General features: G+C 42.6%; 1 protein-coding gene across 4 annotated transcripts in view; it reads right to left on the minus strand.

The window, feature by feature from the left end:
* Positions 1 to 5808: 5808 nt before the first annotated feature.
* Positions 5809 to 15785, minus strand: part of LIFR (LIF receptor subunit alpha) — a 67815-nt gene continuing 57838 nt past the window's right edge. For 3 of the 4 annotated variants that reach the window (XM_084783073.1, XM_084783074.1, XM_084783075.1), the window contains 3 exons: positions 14678 to 14771; positions 12932 to 13010; positions 5809 to 12555 (listed from right to left, as the gene is read on the minus strand). In XM_084783073.1, coding sequence (XP_084639199.1) covers positions 11932 to 12555; positions 12932 to 13010; positions 14678 to 14771 — 797 coding nt within the window. In that variant the 3' untranslated portion in view covers positions 5809 to 11931. Of the gene's footprint in view, positions 12556 to 12931; positions 13011 to 14677; positions 14772 to 14828; positions 15106 to 15785 lie in introns of those variants that run through there. The other variant, XM_084783076.1, reaches the window with a different exon arrangement.

A 15785-nucleotide genomic window follows, 5' to 3' on the forward strand; every position in this document is an offset into this window, starting at 1 on the left:
CTTTGATGTGTTCCTGGATTCAGTTTGTGAGTATTTTATTGAGTATTTTGCATAGATGTTCATAAGAGAAATTGGACTGAAATTCTTTTTCTTTGTTAGGTCTTTGTGAGGTTTGGTATCAAGGTGACTGTGGCCTCATAGAATGAATTTGTTAATATCCCATCCATTTCTATTTTGTGGAGTAGTTTGAAGAGTATAGGTATTAGCTCTTCTTTGAAGGTTTGGTAGAAATCTTCACTGAAACCATCTGGCCCTGGGCTTTTTTTTTGGGGGGGGGAGACTTTTGATGACTGCTTCTATTTCTGTAGGAAAAATAGATCTATTTAATTTGTTTATCTGATCTTGACTCATCTTTGGCAAGGGAAATCCATCAAGAAAATTGTCCTTTTCCTTTTATGTCTCCCTTTTCATTTCTGATTTTGTTGATTTGGATAGTGTCTCTCTGCCTTTTAGTTAGTTTGACTAATGGTTTGTCTATCTTGTTGATTTCTCAAAGAACCAGCTCTTGGTTTTGATGATTCTTTGAATTGCTCTTTTAATTTCTAATTTATTGATTTCATCCCTGAGTTTGATTATTTCCAGCAGTCTACTCCTCTTGGGTATTTCTGCTTCTTTTTTTCCCCTAGGGCTTCTAGATGTGTTGTTAAGTTGCCTATATGAGATGTTTCCAGTCTCTTTATGAAGGCACTTAGTGTTATAAATTTTCCTCTTAGCACTGCTTTCAATGTGTCCCATTAAATTAGGGGTGTTGTACCTTCATTTTCATTGAATTTTAGGAAGTCCCTAATTTCTTTTTTATTTCTTCCCTGACTCAGTTGTCATTGAGTAGAGAATTGTTCAGTTTCCATGTATGTGTAGGCTTATTTCTGTTGTTGTTGAAGTCCAGTTTTAGCCCATGGTGGTCTGATAGGATACAAGGTATTATTTCAATCTTCTTGTATTTGTTGAGGCTTGCTTTGTGACCTAATATATGGTCAATTTTGGAGAAGGTTCCATGAGGTGCTGAGAAGAAGGTATAATCCTTTGTGTTTGGGTGAAAAGTTCTGTAGATATATGTTAGATCCATTTGATTCATGACATCACTTAGTGTTATTATTTCTCAGTTTAGCTTCTGTTTCATTGACCTATCCTTTGGTGAAAGTGGGGCCTTGAAGGCTCTCACTATTGATGTGTAGTTTAATCTTTATTAATTTTTTTTTTACAAATGTGGGTGCCCTTGTATTTGGGGGTGTAGATGTTTAGAATTGTGATGTCATCTTGGTTGAATTTTCCTTTGATGAGTATGAAGTGTTCTTCCCCATTTCTTTTGATTAATTTTGGTTGAAAATCTTTTTTATTAGATATTAGAATGGCTACACCAGCTTTCTTCTTGTGTCTGTTTGCTTGGAAGACTTTTTTTTAGCCTTTTACCCTGAGGTAATGTCTATCATTGTGGCTCAGATATGTTTCTTGAATGCAGAAGAATGTTGGGTCTTGTTTATGCATCCATTCTGTTAGTCTGTGTCTTTTTATTGGAGAGTTGAGACCATTGATGTTGAGAGATATTAATGACCAGTGACTGTTACGTCCCTTGATTTTGATGTTGGTTGCGGTAGAGTGTTTGTGTGTTTTTGGTTATGTTTTGCTACAGTGAAGTTATCTGTTTCCTGTGGTTGTAGTTTGCCACTTTAGGTTAGAGTTTTCCTTCTAGTAACTTCTGTAGGGCTGGATTTGTGCATAGGTATTGTTTGAATTTGTTTTTGTCGTGGAATATCTTGTTTTCTCCATCTACGGTTATTGAAAGTTTCACTGGGTATAGTAGTCTGGACTGGCATCTGTGGTCTCTTAGGGTTTGCAAGACCTCTGTCCAGGCCCTTCTGGCTTTTATGGTGTCTACTGATTCTGATAGGTTTGCCATTATATGTTTCTTGGCCTTTTCCCCTTCCCACTTTTAATATTTTTTCTTTCTTTTGTACATTTTGTGTTTTGATTACTATGTGGCAGGAGGATTCTCTTTTCTGGTGTATTCTATCTGGTGTTTTGTAGGTCTCCTGTGTGTTTATATGCATCTCTTTCTTTAAATTGGGGAAATTTTCTTCTATGATTTTGTTGAAAATATTTTCTGGGCCTTGGAGCTGGGTTCCTTCTCTTTCCTCAATTCCTATTATCCTTAGATTTCATCTTTTCATGGTGTCCTTGATTTCTTGTTTAGTGTCAGGAAAATTTCAGATTTAACATTTTCTTTGATGGTTTTATCAAACTCTTCTATTGTATCTTCTACACCCCATATTCTTTCCTCCCTCTCTTGAATTATGTTAGCAATGTTTACCTCTGGAGTTCCTGTTTTCTTCTCTAAGTTCTCTCATTCCCAGCTTTCTTCTGTTTATGCTTTTTTCATTGTTTCCATTTTTATCTTTACATCTTGAACTGTTTTATTGATTTCCTTCATTTGATTGTTTGCATTTTCCAGAATTTCTTCCAGTGATTTCTTCATTTCCTCTCTATAGGCTTCTGTCATGGCCTCTCTACAGTCCTCAATCTGTTTGGCTGCCTCTTTCTATGTTTGTTTGCAGATTTTATCCATTTCCTCCATTATCATTTTCATTATCAAGGATTTGAGGTCATTTTCTTGTGCTTCAGTTTGTGTTTGAATTCCAGGGGTTGATTTTTTTTTTTTTTTTTTTTTTTTTTTTTGGGATAACTGGGTTCTGGAGATGCCATATTAATTTGGCTTTTGTTGTTTAGGTTTTTTATGCTGGCCTTTAGTCATCTTACTGTTTCTGACGTTGGGAGGTAGTTTCTGGTGTCCTTCACTGGCCATTGAGAGCAGTTCATTAGTGTCTATAGGTTGAGACCCCTCACCTATGGGGATCAGGGAACGCTTCCTGGTCAGGCAGGTGACCTGGGTTCAACTTCCAGAGACTTTGCTCTACACCCTGTGCTCCCCACTGGGGCATCAGAGTTGGTGCTGGTGCTCTATAGTCCAAGGTTCAGACCCAGAGAGTGTAGGTACAGCCCTTTATCCTGCCTTTGGCTGGGTTTTGGAGATCCTGCCCACAGCCACTGGGGCCCTGGGGTCTTGGGTTAGTCTGCCAGAATGTGCAGGTACTGCATGCTGGCTTGTGGCAGTTGGCTGGGCTTCTGTGCACATGCCTGTGAATGCTCAGGCCCTGGGGGCTTGGTTTGGTCTGCTACACAGTGTGGGTACTGGAGAACGTGTCCACTGCCACCTGGCTGCCCACCCCCTGTGTGGGCCCTGGGTCCCTCTTGTAGCCCACAGTTCAGTCAGAGATAGAGATAGAGATAGAGATAGAGATAGAGATAGAGATAGAGAGATAGATAGTGAGAGAGAGAGAGAGAGAGAGAGAGAGAGAGAGAGAGAGAGAGAGAGAGAGAGCAGGTACAGCCCAATAAGCTGTGCTGGGCTTTGGAGACCCTGCCCCATGGCCACAGGGCCTTGGGGCTTTCTGTGGACTGACGGGGTGGTCTGAGGTCATACCCACCCATTCTCCTGAGTTCTCCCCTGGGTCAGCAGATCCAGATGTTGGTGTTGAACGAATAGTTCAGTTGCAGATACAGAGTTTGAGATATAGTGCACAGCTGCAGCTCTCAGGTGAGTATGCGGCCAGTCTCTGGGGACTGGGCACCGGTTCTCCATGGACCAGTTAGATAGCCTGAGGCCAGATCCACCTGTGCTCTGCACCGTGTGGACCCCTTTTAGTAGGGATCTTCAGGTCTTATGATCTGTAGCTCCTACAAGACCTACGCTCCATCCTGCGATCAGGCCTTGTGTGTGGTCTGTGCCACCATCTTGGCTCCCCTCACTGTCCATTTCTGAGAATTTGCATGGTGCAAAGGAACGTGTGTCTAAACTATTATGCTAGTGTTTATACCCTTACAGTGCTGGCCAGAAAGAGGGTCATGTTGAAAGCAAGCATCAGTCCTGCATGGAATGTTATGAGCTTGGCCTAAAATAGACTTAGCATTCTTGTAATATACATTGGGTCCCAGGCTTTAAGATGAGGAATGGGGCAAGAGAGAGGTTGAACACCTTCCACTATGGTCCAGGTGACCAGTGGTGAACTCAGTATCCCAGATGGGACTGGGCAGCCTCACACATGGCAATGGCCTTCAGAGCCATCATGAAAGTGGAGAAAGCAGCTCTGGCCAATAGTGTCTGTGGTGCTGGGGAAATGAGACTCTTGGTTTGCTTCTGACAAGATGTGCAAGCTGTGTGCACCGTGACTGGGCAAGCAGGGGTGAGGAGCGGCCATCTACTCTCAATACTGCCTCCTCGGCCTATGTGCTTTGGCACCTTAAGCTCTGTGAGGGGGAGGAGTAGTGGTGAGGAAGAAACAGAGTCTAGTTATGTCTTCTTCCCAGGCTCCCTGGAGCACTGCACCAGGTCTGCAGTGGTGACAGGCTGGCTGGGGCCGTAAGGGGACATGATTTAAATCTGAGCTGGAACTTAAAATTATTTTTCCTCTTTCAAGCATTTAGCTCCCTCAAATATTAATGCACTGGAGTTTCCTTCATTCTAACATTATTTCTCCTTGACAGCTTATCAAAATAAATTTCCAATGCTTTTATTATCCCCACAACTGCAGATTGATCTTCTAAGAGTAAAAATCATCTCCAATTTAATCTTGAATCTGTTCAAGTCAACCCTCATTAACAATTTACCTGGGTTATAAAGATTAAAAGCCTTGGAATCCGTTTTACTGCCAGTCATTCATGGGGAAGGGTACTGGGTCAAACATGTGGGTCATTTCACATGAATCCTATAGCTTTTAAATAAAGGACTGAGGTTTGCTATCACGCTGCACTGTGATGCTGGACATCATGCATTACCATTCATCCATCCATGTCTAGGTTTCTCCTCTTAATGGGCACTTGGTTTTTTTTCTTTAGCCTTTTCAGCTCCTGCAGGTAACAGTGGTATATATTCTGGCTTCAGAACTTGCCTTCTGGGAACAAGTTCTGCATTGAGACATCCCCAAAGTACAGACCATATGTGTGAGCTTTTTTAGCACTTTAAACATTAACACATGTTTCACAACTAATTTACAACTGGCTTGCACTTTTACAGGCTAAAGTCAGGACCATTCATGCTCTGGTTGTTGTTTGTGGTAAGTCTGAGCTACGTAGGACAAAGAACATTTCTCCCTTTATAAGCCTCTAATGGCACTACCTACTTTAAAATGACTAGACTTTTGTTAAGTCAATTACTAGATTTCAAAATTCAGTTAATTTGAAATTTTAATGCATTCCCAGAAACTCCTGAAATTGAAATTTTAATGCATTCCTGAAACTCCTGTCTTAGGAGACAATAAATTAAAATCTTTGGTTTAAGGATCAGCACTTTTCTTTCATTTTTCAGACAGTATGTAGCCCTGGCTGGCATGAAACTACACAGCCCAGGCTGGCCTTGAACTCACAGAGATCCCTCTGCCTCTGCTTCCTTAGTGCTGGCTGGGAATAAAGGTATATAATACCATCATGCCTGATAATGATCTTGTTATTTGCTAATGATGGGTTCTCACTTTCTAAAAATGAATTTTATTTTTTTATTAAAATACAACGATCATTGTTTTTTCTCTATAAATAGGACACTAATTTAATGGAGCAGATAGAAGGTCCTATCAGTAACATAGCAACGTCTTCAAACACTAGAAGTGCAGTGGAAGCTTCTTGATTGCTTTAGAATCCACTGTCATTTTCAGGGGATGGAATAAAACAAAACCAAAACCAAAGTGAAAGCCACTTTCCCTAAATGTTTGAGACATGAGGGAAAAGACCTCAAACCAATAATGTCCAAATTTACCAGGGTAAGATGTAAGAAAATATATTTATTTTTTCCATGACAATACTATGATAAAATTGTTAAATACATGCATGTTTTAAAAACAGACATAGGTAACATCTTTATATAATGAACAGCCAAGCACTACTACTTTTATATTTGCAGTGTCTTAGTAATAGGTTTTTTACATACTCATTCTATATTCTCGTGATGATCATGTTTCCCAAAGCTAAATTCTGAAATTATGATATAAAATGTTCAAATTTCCCATTCTAACAGCAACACAATATCCAGAATCTCACAAGGGCTGGAAACACTTCAGTTGTCAGTCTCTGTGAGTGCTGTTGTAGTCCATATGCAACTCAGAATCCTGTGGGTCAGTGAATCACAGACACACAGCAATCTCATTTCCTTACTGTGTATGCATACTTAAGAGATTCCATATAGGACGGAACATGATTTTAGGTATTGCACATCATAACCGATCATTTGCGTTAACACAAAAATGTCTGTAGTGGTAATTTTACAAGAAATGGAAAAGGGGAGTTACAGAAACTGCAGTTTCTATTTTCTTTCAGCTACATGTACACACACCTGACCAAACAAAAGTTAGTAAACAGTAACTAGTATTTATAAGAATCTAAAAATACTTAACATAACACCATCTTCAAAACAACATTCATTCTACAAACCTTATAAAAGAAAAAAACTTAGGTCTGTTCACAGTATGTGTATTTTGTAAACAGTAATGCACTGTAATGCAAATCTGAAAGGAAAAAAATGGCAATTTCTTAGTGTGACAAGGAAGATGGCTTGTGGTCTGCTTAGGAAAGATTTGGTAAAAAATAGTTTTAAAAATTTTACTAGGAACACAGTATTTTTAGACGGCTTCTTTTACCTTTGAACATGCCTGTAAGTTGGTATCGTCTTAGCCTCTGCATCTCTCTCCCTCCATCTAAAGCAATCTTCAAAGCAACTCTGAACGGCAATGCACTTCAGCAGCTGTACCCCAGGGTATCCCATAATATCTACCCCAACACAGGGAGCTGAATGGCGTTTAGTCCTCATTGCGTCACTGTGCTACTCATAAAAGAAGACACTGGAAGGGAAGTTACACAGAAGGAGCTGGGTGCAAACGATTGACGTCTTAGGAAAGGATGGGTGAAAGCATTTGGCTCAAACAGGAAGAGAAGCATCTGAAAACTACCATTCAGCGTTCAGCTCTATGACCACCTGACGAAGACTAAGACGCCATGACATAAGGAAGATGGATTTACCACCTAAAAATATTTTCATCGTTTAAGGATATGCTATGAGAGATGGAAGTAAGTTCAGAGATTAAAACTGCCTATTTGAAATGGAATAATTAAAAATAAAAGCACATGTAAGGAAATAGAATAAGTTGAAGTAGCCAGCCAATTAGACATATCAAATATTTTAGGCATGAGTACAGCAGAAAGTGAAGAATAGTCTGATTTCTTTTACGGTTCTGATTGTCTAATGCAAAGGTGACCTTGAACACCCATATGAATGGTAATAACATTAATTTTCTTGTCATTTTTTTTCTCAGCATTTTTTCCATTTTTAAGGTATTCGGTTCCAGAAACCAGAAAGTAATATAAATTATTATGATTTGTATTTGTTCAGTGTGCAATCAGTTATGGTTTACTTGTAATAAAAATATACCAGTTAGAATTTAAATTAAGCAAATTCTATTTACACCTTAGACAAAAAAAATTATCATTCATCATACAGGGAGAACAAGTACTATGCTGGCTAAACACAGTGGGATCCAGTCATAATCTAATATCATAATTAGAAGCATGTGGATATTCTAGACCAAATCACAACCCCAGAAACTCTAACAAGATGAAACAAAACTTGATAGCACTCAGCTAAATGTTGCTTTCAATCCTTTCTGCCTACATTTAGAAATAACTCATCTGTATCATAATCAGCATGAATATGAGCATGCAATTATTAAGACAAAAGCACTAATTGAAAGGGAGCAAAAAATCTAACAACTCTAATAAACTAAAAGGCTTAAACAGTACTGCTAGGACTGGGGCTGAATCCATGATTCAAGCTAAATGAATTTCAAGGATATTTTAGGGTTATATCTAAAAGATTAACGTCCTGTAAGTTTGGCCACAAGCTTTCTTTTTCCTGTTTCTTTTCTTTTCTTTTCTCCTTCTGTAATTTTCAGTTCTGGATAGCAGAGGTAAGACAAGTATGACAGCATGAAACTGCATCAGCAGAAAATATCAGTTCAAAGGAAATGTCTTGGAATATCTTACAAAGAGAGTGAGTTCTATTAATAAATTAAGCTCACGCCCATTGCCTGCCATAACACATTCTAGATTGGTACAAACACCACCTCCAAACTGAGTACTCTGCTTGATGAAGGCATGCTGACCGTGACTAGTGAAACGTGAGTTATCCTAGTTGCCCTCACGCTGTGGGGCTGTCTCCACGGTACATTAAAACCTTACAGTCATTTCCTATCTGTGCGAGCTACAGCTTAATCTTTACTACCCTTCAAGACAGGTCTGCGGCATCTGTAGTGCTCTGGGGAGGAACTGCATCAACACAGCCACTGAGCTCTCACCGTGGGCCTGGCATTAGCAGCTAATGATCCTTCCCCTGTATTTCGCTTGAGAGGCCAAGTATTTATACTTTCAGCATCCTTTAAAAAACATTTCACAACTTGCAGCCCAGTTTAAAACAGGAAACAGCAGAAACTACCTTAGTGCAAGCCAAACAAGTTTTATCAGGGTTAAGTGCCTAAGCAGTAAGAAACGTTTCGATAATACTCTCTGCATATTGACAACTGACAGGGTATTTTAATTGAAGAATACCGTGACGTTGACTTCAAGCTCCCATTGGGAGGGAACATTCTCCAGCCTTTCAGGAAATTACATGTAATTAACACAGAAAGGGCTCTGATACTCGATACAGACAGGAGAGACTTCTAACAAGAGCTGAGTTCGCAGGAAGCTCTAAGAATGTGACTTTCCACCACCGTGTCTGAGGGGACAGTACTGGGTGTGTGGAATGCAGTCCTGCGAGTTCCATGAACCATGAAAGTTAATGCTAACATGAGAAATGAGGCTGACACTTCCTCCCTCGCGCCTCCCAATGAATGGCTGCTTCTGTTGCCAGCTGCAAGAACAAAAGCACCTCTATCGCAGAGCACAGAAACACAACCCAACTTGCCAGATACGCAGGGCTACCAGCTCCAATCCGGGACACTACGGGTTCAACAAGTGGGAGGAGTCAACAAATTCAGAAGGTACACGTGTGCTAACCAATGTAGCATACAACTCAAAAAGCCTAGTTAAGTATTTTAAAAAACCAAGTTAAGTATGGTTCCCTCCCCCCCCCCAATTAAATGGTATTTAAAATGGCCACTCAAAAGCATCATGAGCATCATAAACATCAATCTCTGTTTCTCGCAAGGGAAGTCAGAGTGAAACTGGCTTACAAGGGCCTGACACGTCCAATATGTGGGTGTTCAGCAGACGGAATGGAACCTAATTCTGGTTGAGATATTTGTAGGTGTCTGGGCAATGACTGGGCTTTTCTTAGGAGAGCACAGTTTCTCTCCTTTTCCTAAGGGCTGAGGACACATGCAGCTTCCCTTCTCACTGGTCCCTTCACTCTCTCTCAGGAAAAACAGCTACTCTGACTCCAGGGCACACCTATCATGAGACCACCTTGCACACATGCATATGAACAAGCCTTGCACGGATACAGCAGCGCACACATACCCAAGTCCCAAACAATGAGATAGGTAATAAGGACATGGTTAAAAGCCTCCAGGTTAGGTCATTCCTATAAGCATGACTCGGGGCGGGGCCGGGGCGCGGATGCAGAGGTTTAACACTGCACAGGGATGCAGCCATCTTTAGTTTCATGAGAAAAGACAAGGAAAGCTGCCATGGTCTCACCCCTAAGTCACATTCTCCTTTAATAATCCAGGGTACGCTGCTTCCTGGTAGGGCAGGGGTCCTTGAGAATAGAATTCAGAGGCAGGGTGAGGCGAGCAACATTCTAAACCCTCTTCACTCTAGACACCCATGTGAAGAGGATGCATTTGATGACGGGGGTGGGGAATCCATCTCTTCTGACCTTTCCCTGGGTTCTCAGGCGAATGTAGCTCAGGACGGTGAGCTATAACCTTTGCAGACACGCTTTCTAATTAGACTGAACGTGAAACTGATAAGCTTCAGTGGGGAACAAGGCAGGAGCTGAGGGCAGGCAGAGCAGAGTGGTGACAAGACGTGCCAGCGCCCAGAGCGGCTGGGTGGAGAGTGAGACCAGGAGCTGAGGAGGGCACAGGGAAGACAACGGAGACCTGGACGTGGCTCTGGTTTGGACTACTTTTCAGTACTGAAAATTTCTGAGAGCTACTATCTACCTTTTATATGCTATATAAATATATAACCTACTGTACTTCGTTCTATATATATCATATTAGGAAGCTCCAAAATGTTGAATCCTAGGGCTAAAACATGATCATGCGTTGACTATTAGATTTTTGTCTCTTGTCATCGTGTAATTTTTTTCCCCCATATGATTCTTTAAAAGATAAAATGAGAGGCCAGGCATGGTGGTGGCATACGCCTTTAACCCCAGCACTTGGGATACAGAGGCAGGTGAAATCTCTGTGAATATGAGGCCAGCCTCGTCTGCATAGTGAGTTCCAGGACAGCCAGAGCTACACAGTGAGACCCTATCTCAAAACAATAAATAAAAAAATAAAAAAGATAAAACATGAACTAAGAGGACAATTTGGGGGGTAGGGGAGGGACTTCAGGTGATTCAACCCAAGGACTTCAAACTCTCACTTCGGCAACCCAACGGCAGGGCAAATACACGATGGACATTTCAGGCTTTTACTCTGCTTTTCTAAGAACCGCCTTCACTGTACACATTGCTGATGAGGAGCCAGGGTGAAGAGGTGCGGTGATCGGGACCCAGCTCTCCATGGCTCACAGACAATCACAGGCCACGCACTAATCCCTCAAGTCCTGTGACCTCTATTATCAAGTCACTGCTGCTCCAGGGAGAAGTCATCTTCCTTTAGGTCTAGGCTTACAGGTCTGAAGACTGGGTCCGAGAGTCTGGACCACCATCTGCCTGAGGGAGGAGGGGCCACGCCTCACGGTGAGGAGAGAAAGCGACTGAGAGGCCCCAAAGATCAGCCCCAGCTATTGGCCTGGCCTATATTCTCAGGGGGACTGGGCCTCGTTGGGGCTGCAGGGTCAGCGCCCACCACTGGCTACTTCTTAGTAGTCATCTTACGTAGCAACTCACTGCAATTATATACTTGTGAGTAATGTTGAATTTGTTCTAACGTAGCAGACACTGTAATACAACACAAAGCAGAGAGAGAAAATCTGGATATGGTTCTAGAAATGTCCAATATTGGGAGCTGGCATCCAAGCTATGCGATAGGAGAAAGGTTCTCATACCCTGCTAAAGCAGTGCCATGTGATTCTGATCTGGGCTGGTCAGTGTCACAGTTTTTCCCCCAAGTTTGTACCCCTGAGACAACCGTTTGATAACCATTATACAGTAGGCACAGGAATCGGCGCGCTTTATCCAACAGAAAACCAATAGCTGCTGCTACATTAAAAACTAGATTTGCTTCTGCAAATGCTGTGGATAGAGACATCATAAAAGTTTTTAAAATCTGTGCTTGGTTTTCCTCTAGGCTGCAGTAAATGTCAGGCAAATTAACTTTGTTTTGACTTGGGCATTTTTCTCCCTTGCCTGTAAATCCACTTGCAATTCTGTAACCTACAAAGATGAGAAAACCATTAACAACAGAAAATGGCTATGAGACTTGTTTTGCATATATATACCAGACAGAGTCAGTCTTGAGATCCTTCAGAGTAATTCTTTGGCTCAATCAAAAACAGCTTCAAATCATGAGTTTCTGTGGCTGAGGGCCCTGAGTCACGGCACTTGGCTTTTAGGGTACATTAAAAGCACATTAACACTTCTAGTGTCACTTGCCCGGAGTGAAGGTCCCTGGCTATCAACATTTGCAGGGTCCCTCCAGGAACGCTCCAGCTGCTGCGGCGACACCAGCAGTGGGGACTTATTGAGATGGCAGACTGAAGTGGCAGAGGGTGACCTGGTTAGTCGTTTGGTTTGTTTTGGAAAAAGTTTGTAAAGGACCACCCTCCTCCGTTAGATTTGGGAGAGTCTTCGTCTTTAGGAGGGATCAAAAACTGCCTGGAATTGATGGAGCACGGACTTCCAAAAGAGACAATTTCACTGTTGCTGTCCGTGGACCGCGGGGAATCTGGAGAGACCAAGTGCCAAGTATTTACATTGGCTTGAGGTCTGTAACCCGCGGTCTTCCCTGCTTCGTCTTCTGCTGCTGTGTCTTCTGCAGCCGGGTTAATGGGGAGGTGCATTTGTGGCTTGTAGCCGGCCACCACCACGGGGTCACTGTCCTGTTCCTCCTCTGGCTTCGCTTGAGGCTGGTACATGGACTGAACATCAAGGTACACGACCTGGGAAGCCCCTCCCCCTTCGTCCGTGGCGGGCTTGGCGATCTCCTCCTCGATGACCGGTGGGCAGTAGGACACAACCACGTGGTTCTCGGGGTCGGCCTCCAAGATCTCCCCAGGACGCTCGGCAACTGGGGATATTATTTCTGTATCTTCTATCTTAGGAACCATTGATCGAGATTCCAGAACTTCGACATTATTTGGGGTGCAGGGGTTCATTTCCAATGTTTTAAGTGCACTGCTTCCCTGGAAATAAATTTGCAACAGTGGTTAAACCCACTGCATGCTCCTGTGGGGCCCGCTCTTACAGAAAGAGTCACATTTCACTCCCCCACCCCCCATATCTGTTTATAAACATGCGCTTCTGCAACTCTGGAGTTCACATCTAGAACAAAGCTACTTTTTCCCCCTCCATGTCAATATTTTCCTTACTATTAATAGCAGTGAAAAAAAGCACAGTGTAAGCGTTGATGGTGAGCCCTGCACACTCAACACGGTTAAAGCAGCTTCGTTCTCCGTGCTTTTTTCCTTAGGCTGCTACCTCACAAACATCTCACAACAGACAGAAGGGAAGAAGGAGCCTGCTTGTCCTCAAAGACAAACCCAGGGATGCAGGGCTTACCTCACAGACGCTCTTCTGAAACTGCAGCGCTTTACAGTTTTCTGGATTGGGAATGTCAGGGTAGAACGTTTCCTTAATCCTTCAAATAAAGAATAAAGTAGATCCCGTAACTATCATGCATCGATCATGTAACAATATGAAGAGGCCACTGGCTAGCCCGGGGACTTTCTGTGACAGTGTCAGTGAGCACCTGAGACACAAATGGGGCCACACGCCAAAGTTTTTGACACAGGGTTCCAGTGTGAACACTGCAAAGCAGCACTCTATGCTCGAGCTACAAGGCCTTATTTGGCTCAAGGAAATGAAAATAAATAATTTACAGGGCTGGCTGCAATCACATCTCACATGAACTAGAGCCAGATTAAGCAGGGGCAGTTCCTCAAGGGGCAGATCTGCACATGCAGCCCTTGTATCGTCATGGCATTTGGGCTGCACAAGAAAGACTCAGGTGCCATGGAAGCGCTCAGCCAAGGTGGATAAGTACAGTGAGCCTTTACATTAAAATGAATTCTGTTTTCAGTGTGTGTGTGTGTGTTGTTGTTGTTGTTGTTGTTGTTTCCCTGTCTTTGGAGGTAGTCTCCCTATGGTAGTACAGGCTGGCCTTGGACTTGTGGCACCTGCCCCTGACTCAGCCTCCCAAGTGCTGGGATGACAGTCTCAAGTCACCATACCAGGTTAAAAAATAACAGGAAAGTATTAAAGGTCACAGGCATGAGTGGCAAGCCTGTCCAGCTGGAGGGAGAAAAAAAAGCTACAAATTTCAGATAGGAATTCAACATCGGCAAAAAGATTTGCTCAACACTTAAGGATCCTCTTGTTTGGGATTCCTCAAGGGCAGTGACCATGCTGACATTCAGTGTTCTAGTCTCCAGGCGTCTTGTTTTGGCACTGGAATAGTGGTTTTAAAGTTGGAATTAGTTGCCAAAATAGGTTATTCTATTTGCAAGTATTACTGTTTTCATTTAGAAGCCAGGATTGCCAGAACACATTCTCTTCTGTCATAAACAACGGCATTTTAAACAATCGGAAGTCCTTTCTGTGACGACTGTGGCCTCTCACCTCCTGGCAGGCAACCTGGAGCACACTGCTCCCCTCTGAGCCCCTGTCTACTCCAGCCCCAGGCCCACCTCTCTCCCTAACTTTGCCCAGTTATACAGCTTCAGAGCCTTACTGAAACCACTCTCTCTGGAAAGTTCTTTCTCCTCCTGTTATCCTTCAGGGCTTTCCAGAAGGCAGCCTTCCTGCTCACCTCTACTTTCCTTGGCCCTCTTTCTCTCTTGCTGGGTGTCCACTCACACTCTGTAGGCATGGTGACAGACGTTTGTGCCTTCCAGAGCCTCTCTCTCACCCTGTTATGAGATTCTAAGGACCAAGCTTGCTGTATTCACAATTATAACCTCTTTTTCATGGAAGGGACATTCACATGTGATAAGTAAATGAACGTTCTAATGGGTCATCAGGACACGTGCAATCTCATCCATAAGTTCCATTTAATCATACAGATAGCTACTGTCAATTTATGCATGAAAGTATCAGAAGCAAATATGCCATTATGATAAGTTATTAATAAAGACAGTAAGGGGGAATATACACTTTTACTCTATGAGTTCTTAAATATTTTCAATAACTGTCATATTGAAGGTCAACATTCTAAGTAAAAAAAGGAATACTTGACCAATTTGTACAACATGACTGCACAGCGAAGTGTGTAGAGATAAAACAAGGTGAGTGCGTTGGCACCATTACCATTCTCGCTTCCGGTAGCAAAGGATGCTGGTCACCACTCCAACAATGACAGCCACGGCCACTGGGATAAGGATGGCAATAATTAACCCCACAGCTGGAAAGAAACAGTTATCAGTATTGGAAGTCACCACTAGAAAGACTGGATACAGAATAAACTTAAATTACAAGACATTTATTATTTGAAGAGACAAAAATATAACTGATCCAGGGTAAGGAGAACAGAGCAGAACCACTCAATCCTGCCCCTGGTGACACGTGGGCCAGAACTTTCTGGTGTGAGGAGGGTGGGGAAGGACTGTTCTGTGCGCCGTGGGAGGCTTAGCCACATCCTGGTCTCCAACCATGAGATGCCAGTTGCATTCCAATTACGGCAGTCAAAGACATCACCAGACATTGCCAAGTTGTCTTCCATGGGGCAAAGTCACGTCCTGTGGAAATACTGCTTTAGTGTATCGCAGCCTCAGGCCTCATCCTCCAGACCTGAACGCGAACTCCATCCTGGTAGAGGGGGAAGCCTGAAGCCTCAAGCTCTCTCATGGTGAAGGACACCAGAGGCTACTGTCCTCAGCTATTGTGTGGTGTCTTACTAAAGTCTAGAGAATACTTCTTACATATCTCCCTAGACATATTAAAATCAAACTAGTGTGGAAAATACTCAGACTGGATTTTTTTTAAATGACTTATGAATTTAGGATTGAAGATTTTGGGTGCATTCCTAAGTTAATTAATTTCTTAGATACTCATCAGGAAGTAGCTTGAAATAACTGACAAGAAAAACAAAACAAAAGGTCCTCTCCTTAGCCTTTTAACACTCTCCTTTTTCCGACATAAAAATGCAATGAACTAAGAAACCTTCGAGCAGTGGTTTTCAACCTGTGGGTTGTGACCCCTTTGACAAACTCCAAAGGTATTTACATACGATTCATAACAGTAGCAACATTGCAGTTAAGAAATAGCAACAAAGTCATTTTATGGTTGAAGGTGTCACTGTAACTCAAGGAACTGGCTTACAGGATGGAGGCATGAGGAAGGTTGAGGACCACTGGCTCAGCCTTTGAGCAAAGACACCTGCACAGTCCCCAGATGCTAGGGACACTATCGCTTCAGT

The sequence above is a fragment of the Acomys minous genome (assembly GCF_964271855.1).
Source record: "Acomys minous genome assembly, chromosome: 5".
NCBI classification, from domain to species: domain Eukaryota; kingdom Metazoa; phylum Chordata; class Mammalia; order Rodentia; family Muridae; genus Acomys; species Acomys minous.